Source organism: Schistocerca gregaria, chromosome 5 (assembly GCF_023897955.1).
Source record: "Schistocerca gregaria isolate iqSchGreg1 chromosome 5, iqSchGreg1.2, whole genome shotgun sequence".
NCBI classification, from domain to species: Eukaryota; Metazoa; Arthropoda; class Insecta; order Orthoptera; family Acrididae; genus Schistocerca; species Schistocerca gregaria.
The window spans coordinates 485,199,479-485,226,277 of NC_064924.1; the positions used below are offsets into that span (position 1 = coordinate 485,199,479).

Sequence of the window (26,799 nt, forward strand, 5' to 3'; positions counted from 1 at the left end):
TTTCTGGATTCTGGCGGTAAACCTGGTCTTTCAAGTGTCCTCACAGAAAGAAGTCACAGGGGTTCATGTCTGGCGAATAGGGAGGCCAATCCACGCCGCCTCCTGTATGTTTCGGATAGCCCAAAGCAATCACACGATCATCGAAATATTCATTCAGGAAATTAAAGACGTCGGCCGTGCGATGTGGCCGGGCACCATCTTGCATAAACCACGAGGTGTTCGCAGTGTCGTCTAAGGCAGTTTGTACCGCCACAAATTCACGAAGAATGTCCAAATAGCGTGATGCAGTAATCGTTTCGGATCTGAAAAATGGGCCAATGATTCCTTTGGAGGAAATGGCGGGCCAGACCAGTACTTTTTGAGGATGCAGGGACGATGGGACTGCAACTTGGGGCTTTTCGGTTCCCCATATGCGCCAGTTCTGTTTATTGACGAAGCCGTCGAGGTAAAAATAAGCTTCGTCAGTAAACCAAATACTGCCCACATGCATATCGCTGTCATCAATCCTGTGCACTAAATCGTTAGCGAATGTCTCTCGTGCAGCAATGGTAGCGGCCCTGAGGGGTTGCCGCGTTTGAATTTTGTATGGATAGAGGTGTAAACTCTGGCGCATGAGATGATACGTGGACGTGGGCGTCATTTGGACCGCAGCTGCAACACGGCGAACGGAAACCCGAGGCCACTGTTGGATCACCTGCTGCACTAGCTGCGCGTTGCCCTCTGTGGTTGCCGTACGCGGTCGCCCTACCTTTCCAGCACGTTCATCCGTCACGTTCCCAGTCCGTTGAAATTTTTCAAACAGATTCTTTATTGTATCACTTTTCGGTCCTTTGGTTACATTAAACCTCCTTTGAAAACATTGTCTTGTTGCAACAACACTGTGTTCTAGGCGGTGGAATTCCAACAGCAGAAAAATCCTCTGTTCTAAGGAATAAACCATGTTGTCCACAGCACACTTGCACATTGTGAACAGCACACGCTTACAGCAGAAAGACGACGTACGGAATGGCGCACCCACAGACTGCGATGTTTTCTATATCTTTCGCATCACTTGCAGCGCCATCTGTCGTTGAAAATTGTAACTACTGTAATTTCGAAAGTTTGTCCGCCTGAATTGTACTGTTGTCCCACGCATATTGCAACAAACGGTGTATTTCTATCGCTGCTCGTTTAGTTTTTATTGCCGTTTCAAATATACCGGTCATTTTTGAAACACCCTGTAATTAGCTGCAGATAGTGTGTAGTATATTTTTTATTTCTTTATTTTTACCTAACAGCTTCAGAAGCTAAAATATGGATCAGGCCAACAGCATATCTGCTATCTGAGGTAGCAAAGGGCAACGCGCATTAATTTCGTGGAACGTTTGTCTGTACATGTACATCATATTCACAGATTTCTACTCCGTTTGGATAATTCCATCATGGTGTGTTTCTTTTTCCTTTTTTTCCCTTGTAGTGTATATAAAATGCACTACACAAATATTCAATTTTAAACCAAAGGAATAATTTAACCACACATTGAAAATGAGATTTGAAATATATGGTGGTAGATAGTTGCATATGTGGCTCTGTGGCTCATAGAACTGGTGTGTAAGTCAGTTCAAAGATCCGAGGAATGCAATGGCATACCACCTCTACTAGGACCATGCCTAGTTTATTTATTTAGTCGTATGGCTAGGGCCCGCCGTCAGGGAGACCGTTCGCCAGGTGCCGGTCTTTCAGTTTGACTCCACTTCGGCGACATGCGGGCGATGAGGATGATAGGATGCTGACGAAGACAGCACAACATCCAGTCCCTGGGCGGAGAAGATTCCCCCGACCCAGCAGGGAATCGAAGCTGGTCCCAGAGGATTGACAATCCGTCAGGCTGACCATTCAACTACCAGGGATGGACACCACGCCTAGTGAAGCATTGTGTTGTTCAAAATGTCGTTTAGGTTGATTATGGCTGTACTTCTTTTATCTTAAATAGTTCTACAATACTACTGCCACTAACCAGCCCATCTTTCAAGTTCAGTAGTTCCACACCGAACTAACTGTTTTGTTTCATACATCTACCTGTTGAATGCTAGCCTGTTAAATGTTTTGAATAGTTGCTTACAAATGTCTTTCCTTTTTACATTAGCTAATATTTTGATACTATTTCTTCCAGTTTGCTTTACTTCCATCATATGAGTGTTGTCAAGTACAGGATATTAAAAACACACCATCAGGCAGTAACTGTAATTTATTTATTACCTCTCATGTCAATTAATAGATACAGGTATGCCATTTACTAATGTGTAAGTCATTGTCCTTTGTGTGGATTACTTTTGCAAGATGACTCCTGTCAAATGATGCCCTCTCTGCGCAACACATTCATCTAGGCGGCGTTGGAAACTTTCCGTAACTCAGCATAATGTATTCCCTGGGACATTGTCGACGGCAGTTCTGATGCGATCCTTCAACTCAGGAGTAATTGCCAGAATTTGCATGGATTTCTTGCGACAGACATTTCCCGGTAAAGTAATTACCTATTTTGGTGACATTTCCTGGCCGCCCCACTGATCTGACCTTCCATATGCACATGTGCAGACTTTTTCCTTTGGGGCTACCTGAAGCAAGAAGTGTTCTGAACATGTTGTGTCACCATTCCTGAGTTGAAGGATCGCATCAGAACTGCTGTCGGCATTGTCCCAGGGAATACGTTACGCCGAGTTACAGAAAGTTTCCAATGCCGCCTAGATGAATGTGTTGTGCAGAGGGAGCATCATTTGACAGGAGTCATATTCAAAAAGTAATCCATGCAATGGACAATGACTTACACATTAGTAAATGGAATATCTTTTACTATTAATTGACAGAAGAGGTAATAAATGAATTACAGTTACTGCCTGATGGTGTGTTTTTAATATCCTACTATGAATGCTGCCACCCCCTTTGTAGATACCAGAACTCATTAATTCATTAAAATAAGAAAAACACACCATTTACATAACATATTTGGTAACTAGAGGCTTGATGTTCTGAGAAATAACATAAAAGTACTGCACTTGTCTGTGAGTTGTTGTAGCAATGTATTCTTTTCACACTGAGAAATGATATACAATGAACCCTAAGAAATTTTACTCTTTGAGCTATATTCAGTTCGTTGGGTGTGATTTTATAGTGCTCTTCTATTGCTCCTGAACAGTAATGCTTTAGTTTCCTCAGAACTGAACATTGGGTGTTCAACCACTGAATGGCATTTCAAGTATTTATTATGGCACCTGTTGCCCTATGGTAGACTGTATTGTGGTTTCGGTGATAAAAATTGATAATTATTTCATCTGTTATTATAATTAGTTTATTATTACTAACAGCTTTTTTTATTTTTACTTTTTCCAGAAACACTTTTGCAGATGGATCGTCAGCAGTTGCAGAAATTTATTCAGTACCTCATATCAGAACACCACACAGAAGTACTACCCACAGCTCAAAAATTGGCTGATGAGATTTTGCAACAAAGATCTGAAATTAATCAGATTCCAGGTGAGAATTACATAAATTTCAAACTTGAAATGTACACTTTAGTCTTTAACATGTACTGCACAGGATAAATTTTAAATACTGTACGTTACTGAAACACAGTAGGCTGTGCTGCATGTATGTAGTGAATGCTACATATGAGAGATACTTGGAAATTAATCTTAATTTCATTGTGAATAAAATAATGGTTATCAAAAAAAGTAGAAAATTCGAAAATCTTTGCCATTACTGTTTTACGTAATCACATTACAAATTTTAGCATCCATCATGCTTTTTAACTAGGTGACAAATTAGTTCTCATAAATTTCTGTTACCTGAAATCACAGACAGCCCAAGACAGCAACTTGAAATTTTTTCTTGTACTCTGTATTGGGAGTCAAGACATTCATGTGCGCAAAGAGACAGGAAGCACATTGAGCCAAAATTCCTCCTCTTAGTTATATCAATGATTACTTGAGATGATTATGGAGAATACACTTGCATTTCCCAGAAATTATGGTAAAGTTTTTTGCCTGACTTTATTTTTAAGTACATCACATTGTGCAGATTTATGATTATTCATTCCTCTTATCGGAAAAATTATGAAAAACTGATTTTATTGGCACACACTTGGAATGATAGCCACTGGAAACATCAAAACTGCTGCTAACTCATAACATTGTTTGCCAAAGTGGCATCAGCTCAAAAGACTTGCACCAGGTGACTGGTCTACCCAATGGGAGGCCCTAGCCACACAACATGTCACTTCTATTAGCTGTTTCTGTATAATTTGGAAATGACCTGAAGATTTTGAGTTGTTTCTGCTACTATTGTCGAAGGACAAAATGACGATGAAGACCTACAGTATATTTTACATGAAGAATTATGAGAAAGGTCACTGGTTTACTTTTACAATTATGTTGCTAGATGACATTATTTGCCGTGCACTATTCTCTTGTATGTATTTTCAAAACACTTTTTCATGTACAGTAAGCAGTGTGATAATGCATGGGCCTCTGTCTGACTAGACTTCATATTGTGCAACATTTTGTGACCCTTTCAGTTTCTCTTTCAATAATTTTATTGTTCACTGTAGGTTTTATTTAGTTTTTGGAATTGAGGGTGGCTGTAGATCAAGGCTGAAACAGATTATTGCACAAATAAATCAGTGATTTTCATTCAGTACATAAAAAAAGAAGCATAGATTTTTAATCACCACATGCTAAAAGGTTACAATTATGTCATATTTTACAAATTTATAGGAAAACTGAGCAAATTGAGTGCTGCATTTGTTGGATGCTAGCTAAAAAAAGATTCTTTTCATTATAATTTAACTGATTACAAGTGCCGATTTGGTATTGCGGATGGAATGTTTAATCCACCACTTTGTGCCAGAACTTAAACAGCTATCAAAAAATGGGAGGAAGCTGATGGCTTGTGCCTTAAAGGTAACTTTGAATTCCTCTGCCACCAAGTTATAGCCACTGTTTAGCAGGCTACAAAAGGCATTCTTTCTATAGTTGTCTTGCAAAGAGTAAAACAGTAATTGCAAGTATTGCAGAAGTCTCTTGGACTAAATGGAAGAAAGTAGTATGAGAGAAAAGGTCTGTGCTGTGAAAGAGACCAATCTTCGGGACCATGTGCCTGCCTACAAAATTGCTTCAATATGGGAAAACTGTGGGATCTGAAGGGCAAATTCTAGGAACATCTCTGATTACCATATTTGGCATCCACAGTCACTAATGTGGTATAGTATCAGCCCCTTGGACATCACTTAATTGAAGAGGAAAATGTTGCTTCACAGAGGGAGCAGAGCATAAATGCTCTGCATGTAACCATATTTACAATTTAATTTATGATGTGAATGTAAAATGACTCATTTCATGTCATTGCAATTTATCATGCAAGTGAGTCGTGTAACACGAAACTAACTAACCCACAGAGCAAAATAGACATATTAAAATTGTATTAATTTTCATGGAACACAACTTCCTGCTAATTGAATTACTGTCAGTATAGTGTGCATTTGTAATGAAAGGAGCAGGTCACCATAACAGAGAGTTCATCAACTGCTTTGTTTGGTAGGTGCGCCCGACCCAACAGCTGGAGCGAGTGCAGATGATGACCACAGCTGGCACTTGGATGAGGAGCAAGTTTGTGAGCAGGTGAAATCCTACCTGTCACAAGGCAGCTACTACAATGCTAATAAGCAACTAAACTCACTATTTGCAAAGGTAAATTATTGTACCCAGATTTAAATATGAATTAGTGTATAGTTTTGTAAATAGTTTCTGGATGATTAGCTGGCATCTAGTTTTTAGGAACCATTATTGTCTTCTAAGTATCCTGCCTGGTGAACAATATGCAGTGTTAGTTACTGTAGTTTATATTACGTAAGTTAATATTTAATTGTCCCAGTATACATACTGTAGGGTGTTAAACACATAACAGCAGCTGCGAGGTTCATCAATATTAACATCAAAATACAGTTACACTAAGTGATAAATGAAAATTTACTGTGTGAATTGTTAGACTGGCCTGTAGTGAAACCTGAGGGAGTGTGATTAATGTTCAGTAGAAAGCAATAGATAAAAGTGGCAGGTGAGTAGCACCAGTTTTCATCAGATCTGATAATTATTAGTGCGGATGTGTTAACACTAACCGTAACTTTTTGTTACTATACTTTAGAGAAATTATGTGCAGTGGCTGCTTCTGCTTGTTATTGTATAATTAGATAATTTTACACATTCTTGAAGGCTCTCCTGCAGGATGGACTTCAGAACGTTATGTGTATTTGGAAGAATGACTGTGACTTGTTTGACCATAACTTAACAAAAATAATGTGGAATCCTGAGCTATCAGAAATTAATATTCTTTCTGTGTAAGCTAAGGAGAAAATATAAAGATGTAAGAAGATACAATATCATGTGAAAATAATGAGATCATTTGGAATTCATGTCAATATTTTCAAAGAATTGTCTTAATTTTCACTTTGCGTAAAATGATTGCTTCGCTTCCAAACAACATTAAAAATACTGAGTAACTTACATAACAATGACAGTGTAGTCCAAAACGCTTTTCACATGTATACTACAAAGGCAGTTCAGTTTTCACAGTAGTTATGTGAGTTTGCTTTTTCTGTGAATAAAACTTTGTCATTCTTGTAAGCGATGTATCATTTCATTAAAGAAGTTAACTGTATGCTCAGTAATAACAATAATAATAATAATAATAATAATAATAATAATAATAATAATCACCATCTTTATTTGCCCAATAATAACTTTACAGTTGTGAACATACTCATTTTTGTAAGCATTACCTTGTTAATAAAATCATACTACAAATATGATGAATACAAACAAATATGTGTAATACTACAGTTCAGATGTCTTTAAATAAATATTTCCCACCAATAATATTCTGGAATTGATAAATGTAAAAGATAATGCAACACAAATTAGGGTCAGAAATCTTCAAGTGAATGTGAACATCTTGTACTTAATAAAAATTTTAATTTGCCCTCAAAAAGATTTACATGGAGTTACTATATATCTCCAGACAACCTGTTAATGAGATGTCTTCCAGAAGCATGTGGATTGTGATTTGAGGCTCTTTTGTTTTTCAGTATCATGTGATAATTATTTAAGGTATATTCTGTATTATATTGATGATTGTCTGTAGTCATTACATTATCTTCTGTGTTCTCTTTTATGAACAGAACTATCTTAACAACATACATGGCTTATGCATCTAATAATTATACTTAATGAAATAATTCTTACATCACTGACAATTACTTATATTTTCAATTATTCTAACTGCCCTTTCTGGAGCCCTAATACCCTATGCATCTAGGCTCCAGTTACCTCCCCCCTCCCCCCCAAAAAACCTCATTCCTATTTTGCAGATATAAGTGCCTGAATGATCTTGATTGTTCCAGGTGAGAGAGATGCTGAGAGCTAGAGATTCAAATGGGGCAAGAATGCTAACTCTCATCACAGAACAGTTCCTTTCTGATCCAAGACTGATGCTTTGGAAGACCCAGGGGACACCTATGACAGATAAATGCAGGCAGCTCTGGGATCAGCTAGGTAAGAAATAGGCGAATTATTGTGAGCAAATTTGTGGGCTTAAAGAAATTTTTTGAATACATTTTTCCTTGTATAATTGAAACTGAGCTGTCCTTTCTGTTGCCTACAGGTGCCCTTTGGGTCTGCATTGTTCTGAATCCACACTGCAGTCTCCAGGAAAAGCAACACTGGAAAGCACTGTTAGAAAAGTGGACACTAATAGATGTTTGTCCACAAGAAGACCCAGATTTCAGACCTCAACAACCACCTCGCCAAGATGCTGCGGTATGTTGTTCCTTGAGAAAGTGGTGAAAAAGTTGTTTTATCTTTCATTTGCAACAATAAATAGGACAAGTGTGCTTTAGCACTAAAATACATACCTAACATCATAACAGATTTTGAATGTTCCCAAAAATTTGTTTGGCATGGGAACACGAGAGTAAAAAGTAAACTGTTGGAGTGTGGATATGTGTTGTGTTTAAACTATAAAGACTGTGGATATTATAAAATATCTTTAAAACACTTGAGTAATGTAGTACTGGTGAATGCAGCATTTGTTCAAAGTTTAAAAAGGAATGAAGCCCTGAAGAAAAAGTAAGCAAAATGTGGGACAGATAATAAATGTCTGTGGGTACTGTAAGTACCTCTTCTAGTTCTATATGATTACTATGTTCCCTATGTATTACCCCTGTTTAAGATCAATTAATGATTGCAACACTGGAGTATCAATGTGTATTTCTTCAAAAAAAGTATTTGTACTTCTTTCAGTTTCTTTCATCTTTCTTTCTCAATCAGAGATAGTGATAGTTCTTGTCAAATACTCATTAGACCCTCATATGTAGCAATGGACATTCCAGGGTGGAACCACAACAATGTAGAGGAGGCACTGACTTGCAGACAGGCACAATGAAAATACTACTAAACATTTAAGCTTTCAGACATAGAAGTCTTTCTTTGAAAATAGAAAATACACACACATTCACACAAGCCTGACTCAGATCACAGATATAGTGGCGATACGTGGCTGAGCTGTGCTTGTGTGAATGTGTGTGTCTTTTTTTATTTCTGAATGACTCTTTTGTCCAAAAGCTTAAATGGTTGGCAGTCTTTTCATTGTGTCTGTCTGTGACTCACTGGCTCTTCTATGTCATGAGCAACAATTTATCCTTTTCATAAAAACTCATATTTTATGCAGTAATGAATATCTAAAGGACTAATCAATCCAACCATCAGAGTGTATGGTACTGTCATTGAGTAGACATTGTTTTATTGGAGATAACTTCATTCGGCCTGTATGATCAGTGAAGTTTGCCAGTTCTGGGAAGGTTTTTCAATTTCCTGTATGCTCTGGTAAATGAAAATACCAAAAGATTTGCTGAAGGTGATGGTTAAATTGAAAGAAAGGCTTAGAACCTATGGAAATTCACTTTCCAGATTTCTTGATCACTGTGCTGGGACCATAAGAATTCAATATATACGTTATATATGCTAATAAATGAATTTGGAAGCATTAATTTTTGCTAGCCACAGATATTTGTTTTATTACATCTCTATACAGTGTAATGTCATTACCATATTTTACCAACTATAAGACACAACTCAACTTTTAAGCACTTTTTTAAAAAAATAACATTTTTACCCTTTTTATTATTAGACCGTAAAGTGTGACAAAAATTCTTAGTTTATAAAACCAAATTGACCTTCAAAATCCCTGAAAATAATCTGAACTTTCTTCTTCTTCTTCTTCTTCTTCTTCTTCTTCTTCCCTTTTCAGGGCCATTTTCCTCTTCATATATAAGATGGTCTTCACTGCCACCAAGAGAGTTACTTATCCCCCCCCCCCCTTCTTGAAAGAGTTAACAATAATGTCTTCTCTCACTCTAGAACACAACTGTTTTGTTCACTGACACTTTTGTTTGATTGTAGGACATTTTAAAGAACCCTTTGGTGTGAATTCCCCTTGGGTTTCATCCGTCATTCATTTGTTCCATTACTCTCCTACACAATTTAAATGATTTATTTGTCGAGACATCGAAAGGTGGCAAATGTGAAGTAAGACGTCCCAGAATAATAGCAAGCTCTATACTTCCCTGTCTCAATTTATCTTTCACAGAAGTTACCAAATGACCACTAAACTGATCGAGCACAAGAAGAGGACTCTTCTTCAATAAAGCACCTTTCCATTCTCTCCCATACTCTGTTAATCCATAATTTCTACCAATTTCATCAACCCAGCTGTTGTCATGAACAACAACACCTGGTGGTGTTTCAGAAGGTTTTGGCACTGTTTTGGGCTTGAAAATGATCATTGGATTAAGTTTAATATCATCAGCATGAAATAAAAGAACAACAGAGTAATGCTTTTTTTCATGTTCACTCATTTTTACAGTTACATTTTTTACATTTACAGTTTTAGCACATTTCATGGCATCAGCTCTGTTAATCGGCATATCAAATGTCAGGGGAGTTTTGTCCATATTTGCTATTTGGCTTAGTTCCACATTGGTTTTCTTTTCATGTTGAATAGTAAAGTGATGGAAAGATAATATTTTCTCTCCACATTCTTGTGGCTTTCTCTGAGATATTTTGATTTTGGTTCGCATACTAAGTCCATGATGCTTCTTAAAGCTGTAGTACCAACCAACTCCACTCTTAAAATCTGTTAAGTTCCACTGTAGTGCTAGTTTACAGCCATGTATTGGAATCACTTTTGTATTAATTCTAATGCTATTTTGACGATGTATGTAAATCCATTTCAATACGCCATCTTCTAGTTTTGGCCATTTTGCATTCAGTCCTCTATTTGCACATTTACCCTTCCTCATTTTTTTTTCAGTTCTTCCTTTCTAGACCAACAGTCACATTTTTCTGTTGGTGGAGGGTCGAAATGCTGCTCAGTTGCCCTGGTTCCATGTCCTTCTACATATTCTATTACTTTCAATTTATAGCCCACATCATATGAATACCTTTTATTTTTTTCCATCATGAAAGTAGTTACTAACAAAAATATTATATTGCTACTGATAACATAAATGACTTTCAGTTAAAGTTCACTGGCACCATAGACAGCAATGACTCATCATAGGCTAGACAGTGTTCTGGTTTTGTGATGATGGGGCAGGAGGGAGACGGTGTTAACAAGCTTGTGAGTCCCCACAACTTATGTTCATTGTATCAGTGCACTGCTGTTGCCAGTTGAATCCAGTTTTGCCAGATAGAGAGAAGTTTCCCGTGGCACTGAGTATATGGCCATTTTTAAGACTGCCAGGAATTTTAAATCAAACAGTAATGAGTATACAAAATAGAAAGAAACTTCCACATGGGAAAAATATATTAAAAACTAAGATTCCAAGACTTACCAAGCGGGAAAGCGCCAGTAGACAGGTACAATAAAATAACACACAAACACACACACACAAAATTTCGAGCTTTCGCAACTGGCGGCTGCTTTGTCAGGAAAGAGGGAAGGAAAAGGAAAGATGAAAGGATGTGGGTTTTAAGGGAGAGGGTAAGGAGTCATTCCGGAACGACTTACCTTAGGGGGAAAAAAGGATAGGTATATACTCGCGCGCCCACACACACACACACACACACACACACACACACACACACACACACACACACACACACATATATATATATATATATATATATATATATATATATATATATATATATATATATCCATCCATACATCCTTTCATCTTTCCTTTTCCTTCCATATTTCCTGATGAAGCAGCCGCCGGTTGCGAAAGCTCGAAATTTTGTGTGTGTGTGCTTGTGTGTTATTTTATTGTACCTGTCTACCAGCGCTTTCCCGCTTGGTAGGTCTTGGAATCTTTGTTTTTAATATAGTTTTGAGTATACGATGCACCTGAATTTTGGAGGCAAATTTTTGAAGAAAAAAGTGCACATTATAGCCCTTAAAATACAGTATATCTTAAATATTACAATTCCTTCATTTTCATTACATGTATGTGTATTTCTGTGCCATTTTTATGTGTGCATATGATTTACGTAGCTGTAATTACAATTTTGTGTGATATTTTCCATGAGTTAAGTTTTCTCCTTTTACAAATTTTAGCAGATGCATGTGAGTGATTCCTCAGATAGTAGTTCTGATGATGAAGGGGGAGGTGATGGAGGCTACCAGGGTATAAATAATAATGGTCGTCCTCGAACCTCAGGCCACAGAAGCCATCATTCAAGAGCCACTACCTCAGCTGTACCTAGAACAGTGTTCCACAGGTACCACTTAGTTTACCATTTGTTTCTGTTTTGTAATACATATCAAAACTGTAGCAGTCACATAGACACTTCAGTTAAATACACTTGTATTTTAAACTTTTTTGTAGGGCAATGGATGCAGTTGGAATGTCCTGGGATAACTTGCATTTGAAACACATACTCTCAAGTGACACATACTGTAGCCATGTTCCTGATAGTTCTCTGCTTTGTGGAAGTTTCAACTCACAAGGGCAACCATTGTGGCATGGTAAGTTTTTTTATTCAGTTATTTAATAGCCTTAGCTGCCTATGGAGTACAACTGCACAATTGCTTTCCCTTATGAATTTCTTTAATCTTTTGCCAGAATTTCTGGCTCACTCTTCTTCTGAGAATAGTGTTCTCTCTTCCTATTCTTGCTGTGTTCTCATTAGATAGATCTACCACGTATGACATTTTTCTCTGAGATGGAGAGAAGTCTCATATATCTTTCTTACTCAGCCCATGCATTGCAAGATCTAGATTCTGGTGTACTTCTTTCATCCATAGGACCCGTGTCTTTCTGTTCTGCTAATAAGTGAATGAAATGAATATGTTATTTGCAGCTCTTTTTGGTTTTGTGCTTTTAGTATTCTTGAAAAGAATATCTTTTTTATTGTATTTGGGATCTGTTCAAACTTTTCATTTACTTTCTTCTCTGACCTAAAGAGAAATGTAGCTCATTTGCTGTTACCATTTTTTGGGTCCAGTATTTTCTTTAAAATTTATTTATTATTATTTTTGTTTATTTATTTATTTGTATTTATGAGACATTCTTTATGGTAGTTGTCTCTGATGGATGTTAAGTTTAAGGATTTACCATGGTCCTGTAGTACCAGCTTTTATGTTTTTATCTATCTTGTCAGGTCTGTATATAATTTCTTACTGTGTACGGGAATGTAGTGCCTATTTATTCAGTTTTGTAGTGTGCCAGGCTTTACTGATTGCAGTGTGTCTGTACACTGTAGGTCTTACTGAAGTATGTAGTAAGTAGAGATTAAGTAATACACTAGACTCTTGCTAATCCGGCCATTCCTGTCACATATGGGTGCCAGATTAGCAGATTGTAGAGTGTTTGAAATTTATTTTATTCATTTATTTTGTTTTTTATTTATTTTGAAAACATAGGGTACTTCGTGTAGTGTACTTTATCAAACCGAAAGATACAATTTTAAAACATAGAGGATATACTTTATTAAATCCAAAAATACATTAATTTTCGAAGAAAACTTAGTCCTTGAGTGTATACCGTACATAATTATACAGTCGTATCACTCATTAGGGAACATATCGCTAATTTTTAACTGTCGCAATGATGATATGCGATGGTGACATGCTTTAACACGCACCCGCTTTACAAGCATTACATCGGTACAGCATGTATCTGATTGTTGCGTAGGAAGGATAACTGGGAGCATTGTCTGTTATAAGGATAGCTTTCAATGGAAGCTTTTTCTTCTTTACCTCTTTTCTCACTGTAGGTAAAAACATTTCATGGAACCACTGAGAAAATATTTGTCTGTCCACCCACGTTTTTTTCTGAGTGAAATGCCAAACTGGTAGAGTATTTATGCCAAAGTGTTGAAAACAACATAGATGTTGTGATTTACCAATCACCATAAGCGGTAGTTTATGTCTCCCATTCGTATTACAACACGCTGTTAATGTTACGTGCTGTTTTTGTTGCTGGTAACCACAAGCTTCATTCTCGTTCTTAGCAGCTAATGTTTTTGAAGGAAGCCTCTTGTAAATGAGTCCTGTTTCATCAGCATTATACAAGGCACCAGCAGTTAAATCTTCTTCCTCTATTATCTTCCATATCTTGCTTACAAATTCATCAGCATCCTTATCGTTAGCTTAGCGACTTTCCCCGGTGACTTCAGCTGCTGAATGCCATGTCATTTTTTATAGTTTGATTGTCAACCTTCGTTCACTGCAAACAAGTTACTACTGCCAAGTTGTTTGTTAAGTGCAGCTGCTTTTTCCATTATAATTGGGCCACTGACTGGAATTCCTTTACTGCGTTGTTGTGTGAACCATCTATAAACAGCTACATCTAGTTCTTCATAGTTGCTCATCCAACATTGAACTCGGTAGCAATGGCTTTCTGCGAAGAACCTCAATTTAACTTATCTAAAATTTTGAGTTTACAGCTTGAGGTCTAGTGTAACGTGTTTCTTTTTAGTAGACATGATTCCGAACTGTAAAGAAAGGTGCAATTTCAAACACATTATATAAAGCATTGTTGCGCATGATAATTCATTGTGCACATGTTTTTGGATGTGCGCCAGATTACTGAGAGGCTGGACTACTTTAGGGCTGGATTAGCAAGAGCCTAGTGTATATAATGGCACTTTTTTGTTTCAGAACCACTGCCGACATGTGCGGCTCGCGTGGATGCTCTGCGTTCACACGGCCACCAGGGAGCTGCCTTGAGGCTGGCCGTGGCAGTCGTCCGCACGATGAAGCAGCAGCAGCTAGCTGCACAGCGCCGTTGGCACGAGAGCCGCCACCGCATGCCCGTGCTGGGAACGCCGTGCTCCTCCCGCTGCCCGGCAGCCATTCCTGTTCCTCCTACAATCCCTGTCCCTACACCAGGACCGGCTGCTGGAGTGTCTGGGACAGGATGGGGGGAGGGATGGGTCGGTCACCCTCTAGACCCAGTCGGATGTCTGTTCGATACATTGGCTGAAGCCTCACTGGTCCCAGATGATCAGACTCCTCGTACACCATCTTACTTTGGTAAGTGCATTGAAAAGTTTTTCTCTTCACATGAATTTAGTCTGAAATGAGCTTGATGTAAATGGAACTGTGGATGAGGGCAGGAGGTGGGGGTAAGATAATCATCTGTATACTGGCTTTTTCCATCCAGTACATCTCAATTTTGTCTCCTATGCCACTTTCCTCATCTCATAATAGTACTTTTTTGCACTACATTCAAGGGGTAGCCATAAAGTCTTAATTATGACCTTGAAAAAACAATGTCACATAATTAATTTTTTGTTTGTGTGCAGATACATCTTTCAGTCATAGTACACATTCAAATCTCTATGCCACTGTACCTTAGCACACCACTAGAGGCGCCATAAAACAGTAGTGCAGCCCATTGATAAAATGAAATATCATGACTTAATTTCTTTTTGGCTACAGTCAAAATGTTGCACATGTGTCAGGCTAATCCAGATTGGTAATTAAGTCATGTGTATCGGTCTGACATGGCTGTGACATTTTTGTTGCTACCAAAACGAGCTGTCACATGGTACTCTACTTTATCAACAGGCTGTACTGTAATATATCATTTTAGTGTTTTATTCAGAGGGATGCATGTCTTGTATATATCTTTAGTCAAATCATATGCTCTTTCCATTTTGCATGCCCTTATATGTGTAGTTGGTCTTTCTGATTAATTCTGTTGTATGTCGTCTTCAGGATATTTAAATCCAGTAACCCTTTTTATTTTACCTATTTATGTTACTACAGTAGAACCTCACTAATCCATCCCCTACAGTACTGGAGCATGGCCGGAATGCAGAAAAGCTCAGATTATCAGAGTGACACTTTTATTGTCCCATAACATCACAATACAGTACAGCGCAACTTTAATTTTCAACTGGAAATACTGTCTGAAATGTTGCTCCTTGTTAAAACAGTAATAAAATGTAAAGAAAACATTTACACACTAAAACATCTTGCAAAAAAGTGTTATGCACAGTTGTGCAAATACTGTAAAACATAAATGTATCATACAATAATATACTGTTGCTGTGAGTGAAAGTTCAATATTTATATCTACCTTATTACATTACTGTAAATAAAACAGAAAGAAACTTCCACATGGGAAAAATATATTAAAAACAAAGATTCCAAGACTTACCAAGCGGGAAAGCGCCGGCAGACAGGCACATGAACAAAACACACAAACACACACACAGAATTACGAGCTTTCGCAACTGGCAGTTGCTTCGTCAGGAAAGAGGGAGGGAGAGGGAAAAATGAAAGGATGTGGGTTTTAAGGGAGAGGGTAAGGAGTCATTCCAATCCCGGGAGCGGAAAGACTTCCCTTAGGGGAAAAAAAGGACAGGTGTACACTCGCACACACACACACATATCCATCCGCACATACACAGACACAAGCAGACATATTATATATGGTAATTATATATGGTAATTATATATGGTAATATGTCTGCTTGTGTCTGTGTATGTGCGGATGGATATGTGTGTGTGTGTGTGCGAGTGTACACCTGTCCTTTTTTTCCCCTAAGGGAAGTCTTTCCGCTCCCGGGATTGGAATGACTCCTTACCCTCTCCCTTAAAACCCACATCCTTTCATTTTTCCCTCTCCCTCCCTCTTTCCTGACGAAGCAACTGCCAGTTGCGAAAGCTCGTAATTCTGTGTGTGTGTTTGTGTGTTTTGTTCATGTGCCTGTCTGCCGGCGCTTTCCCACTTGGTAAGTCTTGGAATCTTTGTTTTTAATATATTATTACATTACTGCATTGACATGAAACTGATTTGTACTTAACTGTTTAAAACATGAGAAATAACCCAGAAGAAAATGTTCCGGTCTTAACCAAGATGAAAAAAGTCTTTAATGTCATTTTGCTTAGCATATGAGAGTTTTGATTTAGCCAATATGTCCTACCATTTTCTAATCCATAAAATGTCTATTGGGGTAGACCTAGACCTTTGTTTAGTATATTAAAGGGCTATATCAAGTGCATTCTTAGCATCTGTAAATGATATTCGAGTCGTAGATTCATTGTCTTTGTGTTGTCATGTTGTCGTCATGTTTCTTGTATTCATTGGTTGTTCGAGTTACAGCGTCAATGAGATGCTTCTGTTGTGCAGTTGTACTGATCCACTCACTTATGTCACTGGGTTCATCAACTGCTTGTAAAGGCAGTACCACATGTTTACATTTAGTTGGTACCATTATTTAGTTTTACACACAGTAATGTGTAAGAAGAACATTGTCAATAATTTATATAAAAAAAAGTGTTCAGGAGAACACTTAAGAATTGACACAGAAACAAGTTATTTCATACTAAAAGTGATCGAACTATTCCACCTAGCGACAGACAACTGTCTACCGCTCCATTTTGCATGTAATGAGCCGTCAGCAAATCCAGTATTGACTGTAGCAGTGGTCCATGTAGGTAAACAAAGCCTGGAGATGGGATGATTGGACTAAGTGGGGAGTCAGACCATCTGAGGTCAGGTTAGTGAGGTTCTGCTGTATATATTTTAGAGCGTTTTTATGTTTTTCATGTATGTAGTTTTTTCACTCAAATTCTGTAATCAGTTCTGTTTGCAATTTTCTCTGAAAGATTCATTTGATTAATTGTTTTTGTTAGATTTTCTGAAGTTATTTCAGAGCTATTCATCTAAAGAAGTTGTAATTCCAGTCTATTTTCTCCCGAGAATTTTCGTCCGCATTTTGTTATTTTTGAGCTCCTCATTTCATATCCCTATACTTATTTTTCCTGTCTTTGTTGCTGCTTTTTCTTTTTATGAACTGAACCTTTTCTTCTCTGTGACACTGAAAATGTTCTTTTCATTGTCAAGCTACAGCACTAATAAATGATTCACTCATTGTTGGTGTGTCACTTTCATTCATTGGTTGCCTGGTTCAGTGCAGTACATGCATACCAGAATTAGAATCTCACAAGAAAGTGGATAGAAAAGTTGTTGTGTCTCCCTGTTACATGATTGTTCACTCTTGTCTGCAGACCCTGTTGGCGTTGATGACACAAGTGCCAATGTTCCTCCTCGGTACCACCATGTTCCTGTTGTGGCTTCTCGTGATCGTTCAGAAACTTACCTTACCCTTGCAGTGGAAGTAGCTCTCATTGGACTGGGTCAGCAGCGTATTATGCCCACAGGACTTTATGCTCAGGTAAGAACCAATTAATATATTATTGTTTATATTTATTTGATACTCAGATAACTGCCATTTTGCAGTATAGTTTTTACTGTCCAACTGCCATATGTAAGTGATCTTTAAAGAAAAAAATCATTTTAATGTATAAGGTATTATTGATTCTTCAAGAATAATATAACCTTCAGGTCACTCCTGGTGACTGGTGTAATTTCAGACATATAAATTATCAAATGTTCTGTACCTGAGGAAGCCTGTTTAATGATTCTATTAAATCAATGGAGAATTTCATGAATGGCAGTATTTACTAAATAGTTAGATGCATGAAACATTTTTTAATCAACCATAATGGAATTTTGTCTTCAGTCTTATTTCTGTATGTAATTTTTGTTTCTTAGATGTTTTGTTGGACCCCATAGTGCATCTTGCATCTATTATGCTGTATTATGTTACTCCAATAATTTTAAAAGTTAACACATACCCCAAAATGTTTCCTTGAGCAGAAAGCTTAGGAGAAATTTAAAATATACATTATTGTATGCTGCTGTATTTCACATTCATCAACGAAAACAAAGATCAGATTCAATTAACTTGAAAAGGACAACAACTTTAAGCAATAATCCTATCACTTTGTTTTCAACAGGAGAAATCCTGCAAACAAGAAGATCGTCTGATTGCAAAGCTGCAAGAAATAGAACTGGACAACAGCCTGGTTGCAGTGCTACGGCGCCAGGCAATTGTGTTACTTGAAGGAGGCCCTTCAAGTGGACTGGGTATTGGCATCCATCCAGAAAGCATTCCAATGCATACTTTTGCTAGGTTCCTGTTCCTCTCACTTCTCAACTACTATCCTGACTTAGCCTACGAGGTTGGTCTACGTGCTATGAGGTTAGTGACTTTTGGTAATTCTTTCTTTTGCAGATTGTATCAATGTTAGAAATGTTGTAATGTGTATACCAACACTGATGGAGACTGTGGAGAGAAAAAGATAATTTTTTTGGAGGAAAGAAAATAGTTTTCTCAATTGGAGATATGCAAGACAAATAACACTAAAAAAACTCAAAGGAAGAAAAAAAGTCTTTTTTCCTGCCTAATTACAACAAAACGTTAAGCGTCTGGACAGCTTACAACTGCATGCTGGAGTGGGGCTTGAGCCTGGAATCTTGCCTTTTGAAAGCAATTCACTTACCAACTGAGCACCCAGACATAACTCACAAACCATCCTTACAGTTTCATTGCTGGAGTACCTCTCTCTTACTAAGCAGAATGTGAAGTTGCAAGCAGAAAAAAATATAGAGCAACAGTTGATTGAGCTCTCTATTGTTTAGACAGTCAGTTAATTTACTTGTTAGGTGATGAGAACCTATTGCCTTGTCCTTGATTACACCAAAGATTCCTGAACAGTCTGTGTTCCAGTTTCTGATCAGTGATTTATTCAGAATTGTTTACCAATGTGAGTTGAAGTATGTCTTAACATCACCATATCATTTGTTATTTCCAAACAAGAATATGTGTTGTTGCTACTATGAGATTGTCTTTTGAAAGTGGGATACAGTTCACTAAAATTGAACTGCATGTTGTAGGTTACCCATTTTGGAGGAGCATGAGGATGCTGATGACCCAGTCAATGCAAATGTGAATTCATTAGTCCTGAGCCGATATCCACGTTGGTTTACACTGGGCCATATTGAAACTCAACAATGTGCATTGGCCTCAACAATGCTCAGTGCAGCAAAAGGTATTTTTATAACAACATATCTACCTATTTTTTGGCCTGAAGGATTGTATTGTAATTCGTCTGTCTCTTAATTATATATATAAAAAAAACTGAAAATGATCAAAGAAACTTCATTAAAAGAATAAATGAGATCCTAGTTTAAGTAGTGATATTAGTACAAAAAAACATTCATTGTATAGTGGAGTTGTTGAGCAGTAGATAAACAAGTAAACAAGAGCTAGAACATAATAACTCAGCTTAAGAACTTGCACTCTTTTTTCATACAAACAGGTAAACATACACTGATAAACTAAAAACATGGGACCTGTGTTAGTAATAAAAGACACACTGACAGCTGTGATCCACTTGTATCCATTCATGCTTGCTATCTTCCCTGATGGCAATGTCACCGTTCAGCAGTATAATGTCCATGTTTAGAGACAGAACCTTGCTACTTTCATTTGAGGAGCATTATAGTTAACTCACATTGATGTCTTAGTGAGCAAATTCACCTGATGTAAATCCTATGGAACCCATCTGAGTCACTATCACCATGTACGCAAATCAGTGGCTCATTATTTACATGAATTACGTGACCTGTGTATAGACTTCTAATGCACAAACCTCCAAAAACCTACCACAAACTGTCAAATCCCTGACACTCAGAATCAGTAATTTATTTCATTCCAAAGACAGACAAACAATTTATTAAGTAGATGTCCATAATGCTTTGGCTCATCAGTGTATAAACACGCAGTTACATATAAATACGCAGTTACATTGAGCTGGCATTATGACTGCGAAGTAATAGATGGCTTCGTATGCATATCTTGTGTGCTGTTGAGAAGAGCAAAAATTCGTAGAGTGATTGATTTTTATTTATGTGGCTGTCCACCTTTAACAACTGCTCTATAAAGTGTGTGGTGGTTTTCACTCAATCAGTTTACTTTGTTTTACCCCCAGTTTGTTCCAGCATTACATTAATGAGACCACTGTTTCTTTCAGTTATGTGAGTTTGATCTTTAATGGATAACATTACTTCTTACAATGATGCTATTCTCATTTCTGTGTCATTTTTATTTTACAGGTGATGTTCTTAGACTCAGAACTGTACTCGAGTCGTCACAGCGCCATATACATAGTTCCTCTCACTTATTTAAACTAGCACAAGATGCCTTTCGCTTTGCTACTCCGGAAAATGGGCCTAGGCATCCAACACTATTGAGTGTAGCCTTTGAATTAGGACTGCAGGTAAGAAACTTGAAAGAGAATGCATTATTTGAGTGTTAAAAAAATAAAAAGTACTGGTTTTAGTTTGCATTTTGAGTGTTTTTTAATTCCAAAGAAGATAAAAATGGAGCATGCCATTCATCTCAGTTGATTTACCAGAATCTGTTTTCAATAAGGCTCCCAATGTTGATGCAGCAATTATTTTCCTTCCACATAAATGTAAAATAATGCAAACCAGAACAGGTAGCTATATGTCGGTTTTGATCATGCATTCAAATGAATGGAAATCATATTTTGAAGCTAATGAAAAAATTTGTTTCTGAAAGAACTTACTGTAAAAAGGCAGATTGAGCTATTAAAAAAAACACATCCAAAGCATAAAGCTACTCTTTTCTTATTATTCTTGAAGACTCAAGTTTGTCAAGATTGGTAGAAATTCGTTTTACTACTATTACCAGTTTTGGTAGATAAATGCTGTCATCATCAGCATATATCTATTTAAACTGGTTATAGTAATAAAAAGAATCACTAGCAATCTCGGAAAACTTGATTTTTCAAGAATAATATTACCTATAGATCACCCCAGTGACATGCAATGCCAGACAAGTGTAACTAATTTCTTTAATTTCAGGTTATGAGAATGACATTATCCTCTTTAAATTGGAGACGCCGTGAAATGGTACGATGGTTGGTAACATGTGCTACAGAGGTGGGTGTGGAAGCTCTTGTCTCAATCATGCAGAACTGGTATCAACTCTTCACACCTACAGAAGCAACAGGTAAATGTTTGTGTCATGTGTATTGAAAAATGGATTTAAAAATTATATACACACATATCATGTTGTTTTCAAGAATGGTTATTTTAAAATATTTTATGAATTACTTGTTAATGGAATGCTTAAAGGAGGTCCTGGCCATGGAAGAAACTATCTTGGGCACTGACCCCATATAGATTGTTGTGACGTGATGTGCTTTGATTACGTTGTTTGTATTGTTCACATTATACCTTGACATGAAATTCTTCACATTTATAAGCTACTACTAACCCTTGGTTATAGCAGTTTCTGTAATCTTCACTTTTGATAATCAATCAGTAACCTTGGATGTAGATAATAAACAACTATACAGGTGCCTTATTCAGGCAACCTGATATACATTGCCAAGCTTTGTACAAATGCAGTTTTAATCTGTTTGGAACAATCTCTTGTCACAAAGCTGATGCCAAAGATATTCTTCACTGCTTGGCAACTGGTGTTACTCTATGCTGTCATATTGTCTTGTGCTGTAAAGCCAATTTTATTTGCACTATGCACTTAATAAAATTTTCATAACAATAAACCCTGTTTCAGCAAAGCTTTCTGGTAGCAAATCTCTTTGACAGTTTCATGTAAATCGTATACACTTTGGTGTCCTTGCAAAGACAGCCTCTGTGAAGCATGGCTAGCAAGATTATCTTAGGATATATAACATGCATTGTATGCACAACATTGGACAGCTTTACCTCTGCACTATAAAGATGCATTTTCAGAATGCCTATAGATATGGTTCTGAGTGGGTGCCAAGGAACATGAACTTACAGAAAAAAAATATAATTGTGTATGAATGTATCACCAAACATCTTGAAAGTTAATGTACACATAGTGTTTTTTCAAAGTCACTTGCAGTCACTCAGGAACAAAGGTGCTGAGTGGAAATAGGGCCAAAATTTCTATCACTTTAGGGATCACTTCAGAGTTGTGTGTGTCGATAGTTTCCTGTGCAAGCACGGAATGTAAATGCAGACAATTTCCTCACTGTAGCTGCATGCATTTAACATCATTCTGTTTGTCTGCAATGAGAAGGGGAAACTAATGATGGTGCTGATGGAAGAGATGGATGTACAGTTTCCCAAGATTTTCAGGTTGAGTAAGTAGATGGTGTGAAAATTATGGAAGGAGGGACAGAATGCTAAGAGTAATTTGATTGAGATATACACTCCAAAGAAGAAAAAGCAAACTGTTGACTTTAAAGATAAGATTAAATTTGCTGTTAGATGGTAATTTACACTGATGAATCAAAACATTATGACCACCAGGTTAATAGTGCACTGTCCACCTTTGGAAGGCAATACAGTCACAGTTCCACATGGCATCAGTTTGACAAGTCCTTGGTAGGTTTTTGCATGTATGTAGCACCACATGTCTATCCACAGGTCAGAAATTCCTGTAAATTATGGGCTGGTGGTTTGTGGGTGCAGAGCTGGCACCTGACAGCATCTCAGATGTGTTCCAGGACATCCAGATCAGGCAAATTTGATAGCCAGGGCATCAATGTGAGCTCACTATTGTGCTACTCAAATTGCAATTGCATGATTCTGGTCTTGCAAAATGGAGAGATATCCTGCTGGGAGAGGATGTAATTGTTGAGGAAGATATAAAACATGAAGGGATGCAGATGGTCCACAGTATTCTTGACATAGTACACAGCTATCAAGGTGCCTTCAGTTATTTCCACAGGTTCCATGAAAACCCCAAAGAATGTCCACCATGGCATGATACTGCCTCTACTGACCTGCATCCATGGTACACTGCATGTTTTGAGCAGCTATTCATCTGAATGACAGTCTTTCCAGGTTTTCTGTGGTTTTCATAAATTGCTCTAGGCAAATGCCAGGATGGTTCCTTTGAAAGGGCATGACCTATTTCTTTCCCTTTCTTGGAGCATTCAGAGCTTGTGTACTCCATCTCTAATGATCTTGATGTCACCATGTTGTTAAACCCTAATCTTTCTTTTTTACACCAAATCTAGATATGATCATCAACTGGTGTAACAACAAATATGATTCAACCAACTAGGTGACATGTTTTCATTGATCCATGGTTCAGTATTGATGATCCCATGTCCTCTGCAATTGTAAGTGACAAAGTTGCTGGGTCAGCAAGGAAACACATAGAGTTGTCTGCTATGGAACTCTATATTCAACCATGCATGTTAAACAGTGTGCTTTGAAACACTTGTGTTTGTGCCAGCATTGTATTCTGTCATCAGATTTGCCTGTACTTCTTTACACAGCAAGCAAGTTACTGACTTTCACATTCTTTGATGAGCTATAAGCATCCAACTTCTCATCGTCACTCATGGTTTCAGTGTCCCTCAACCACTTCCCATTGATGCTGACAATGCTAACACATGAACAGCTGAGCAGCTTTGCAGTTTTTCAGTTGCTCATTTCCAGATATTGGGCATAACGATTTGCCCTTTGTCAAAGTTGTATATGTGAGCCTGTATTGTTGATAGAACATTTGTCTCTGCTCCACTTATATACGTTCTCTATTGGGTCATGTGGCCACAACCTCACCACACAAATGCAGTCACACAATGGACAGTGGTCATAATGTTTTGATTCATCAGTATATGCGGTACTAAAAGCACTATTAGAAGCTATGAACTCTACAGCTACATATCTTGTGTTGTATTTACAGGATTAAAGGAATCAGAGTCATTCTTAGAAAAAATCTGTTAACAATATTTTGCTTTAAAAGATGGCAAAATAAATAATTGATAATATCCTAGCCATGCCTGGAAAGCTATTAACACCTTGGGAAATCTCAGAAAACCATTTTTTTCTACCCAAAGTTTATTTTTACAAGAAAGAGGATTTGTTAAACTGTTTTCTTATAAGTTGCCACTCTTGTTCAGACATTTGTCATAGCAGGAAACAAACTTTTCTGTGCCGTCTTCCTAGAAAGATGATACTAGTGAAAACAAATACTGCTGAACACCGTTTATTGCATCATCACTATCAAAGTGCCTTCCTTCAAAGTCATGCTTGAAGTTCAAGAACAAGTGATAGCCAAAAGTTGTGAGATCAGGACTGGATGGTATGTCATCAAACTGCTCCCAGTAGAATTGTCGAATAAAGTTTTCAGTGATGCCAGCAAAATGGGGATGTGCATTGCCATGAAGCAACCAATGCACTGACTGAGCATTCCACACCTTTTGTTCTGAACTGTGCACAGAAGTTTACTCAATGTTTCATGGTATTATACTGCACTGACGATTTCACCTCTGGGATGGAACTCAACAGGCAGAGAGCCTTTTCTGTCCCAGAAAACAGTTTATATGATTTTTCGTGCTGATAGTGTTGTTCTAGTTTTTATTATTATTATTATTATTATTATTATTATTATTATTATTATTAGGGGCTGTCATGAGTGCCTCCACTCCATAAACTGTTGTTTAGATTCTGGAGGAGTGACATGACAAACCCAAGTTCCATCAGTGATCACCATTCCATTTAAGAATTCATCTCCTTCATCACTGTATTGGGAAAGAAATGTCAAAACACTGCCAAGTTGCTTCACTTTTTGAAAATGCAGTAGCGTTTTTGGAACCTAAGAGGAACACAATTTGCAAATATTTAAGTGATTTGTGGCAGTCTCATGAAAAACAGTTTTTGATACCTGTGGAAACTTATCACAAAGCATTCTTATAGTTAACTATCTATTTTCACGAATTTTATCATTCACTTTCTCAGCCAAACCATTATTGACAACAGAAGGCCGCTCACTCTGTGCTTTGTCGTGAACATTGGTTCATCTACCATTGAACTTTCTCACTCAGTTTCTCACCATTGCATGAGTCATTGCATTTTCACCATAAATTTCTACAAGTTGATGGTGAATTTCAGCTGGCTTAATTTTCTTTGTGTTCAAAAACCATATTACAGAACACACTTCACTGTCTGCAGTTCAGAGATTCTCTTAAACATTTTGAATGATCACTAACAAATCTAAACACAACACAGTCGGACTGCAATGGTGTCAGAGAAAAGAGAGTGAACCAGAGAGACAAGTTCAAATGTACATAACTGCGACACTAGTGCTGCAGTGACGGTAAAACAGAATGGTACTTACTTTCTGGACTTGCATCATACAAACAACATGACATGGTTATGAAAAAAAAATGAATCATTGCATATGAAATGACTAGTTGATTCACATATGTATTAGTGTGAATAAATGTTGATAATATGACAGTGTGTGGAAAACAATCTCAAATAAAAGTGCTGATCAATGTTTAATTGTTGTTAAAAACAAAGATTCCAAGACTTACCAAGCGGGAAAGCGCCGGCAGACAGGCACATGAACAAAACACACAAACACACACACAGAATTACAAGCTTTCGCAACTGGCAGTTGCTTCGTCAGGAAAGAGGGAAGGAGAGGGAAAAATGAAAGGATGTGGGTTTTAAGGGAGAGGGTAAGGAGTCATTCCAATCCCGGGAGCGGAAAGACTTCCCTTAGGGGAAAAAAAGGACAGGTGTACACTCGCACACACACACACATATCCATCCGCACATACACAGACACGAGCTTGTTGTTAGACGTAATAACTGAGCATATGCTTATCATGTATCCATATCTGTCTTTCTGCATAGTAAACTCAGTGGATCTGCTACTCTGGCTGTGACCTCAGTTGGCTTTCTCACCTCTTAATGTACCATATATGTAAATCATGAATCGATTGTTTCAAAATACTCACAAAAATATATCATTTCAGTATCTCATGTGTGAGGAAAGAGCTGTACAGTCAAACCTCAATATAACAAATTTCATGGGACCATGAAAATTAAATTATTGTACCAATGTTATTGATTTAATGAGGTTTTTTTTATCATGATGTGGAGCAAAGAGCCATGTTTTTGTGGCTGAGAAGTGCATTACTGTAATACTTTTATGATGAAAAATAACATTAAAAGACAAGTAATGAAACACATTTTGTTCACCTCATTTATTAATACTGTACCTGTAGAATATCTTACTTTTGTGTACAGACAGATTCACTTATTTTCCTTTTTTTTTTTTTTTTTTTTCTTAAAGATTCTGTTGTGTGTGTATATTGTCTTTATCTCCTCTCACACAATCAATTGCTGCGCTGCAATACAAGGGATTGAAGATGCTACTTGCTGAATGGTTTCCAACTGACCTATTAGCCCCATCAGAGGACGGGGATTTGCACTTATCACATCACTGTCATCATCAGAATCTTCAACAGGCAAATTACCCTTTAACTCCTTGACAATAGATTTGTTGGTATATGCTTCAAACATCAACACCTCATCATCTACTGACAAGTATTCAACTACTGAAGCATCTATGGTTTCACCAC

The 26,799-nt window shown here is 37.4% G+C and overlaps 1 protein-coding gene across 1 annotated transcript in view; it reads left to right on the forward strand.

The window, feature by feature from the left end:
* LOC126272122 (zinc finger SWIM domain-containing protein 5-like) overlaps window positions 1–26,799 on the forward strand; it is a 617,038-nt gene that overhangs the window by 584,982 nt on the left and 5,257 nt on the right. Inside the window, exons 4-15 of the mRNA XM_049974722.1 lie at window positions 3,367–3,510; window positions 5,572–5,720; window positions 7,430–7,580; window positions 7,690–7,844; window positions 11,644–11,807; window positions 11,915–12,054; window positions 14,191–14,565; window positions 17,554–17,720; window positions 18,346–18,590; window positions 19,286–19,440; window positions 20,507–20,670; window positions 21,281–21,428. Of these exons, the coding sequence (XP_049830679.1) occupies window positions 3,367–3,510; window positions 5,572–5,720; window positions 7,430–7,580; window positions 7,690–7,844; window positions 11,644–11,807; window positions 11,915–12,054; window positions 14,191–14,565; window positions 17,554–17,720; window positions 18,346–18,590; window positions 19,286–19,440; window positions 20,507–20,670; window positions 21,281–21,428 (2,157 nt within the window). The remainder of the gene's footprint in view (window positions 1–3,366; window positions 3,511–5,571; window positions 5,721–7,429; window positions 7,581–7,689; window positions 7,845–11,643; window positions 11,808–11,914; window positions 12,055–14,190; window positions 14,566–17,553; window positions 17,721–18,345; window positions 18,591–19,285; window positions 19,441–20,506; window positions 20,671–21,280; window positions 21,429–26,799) is intronic.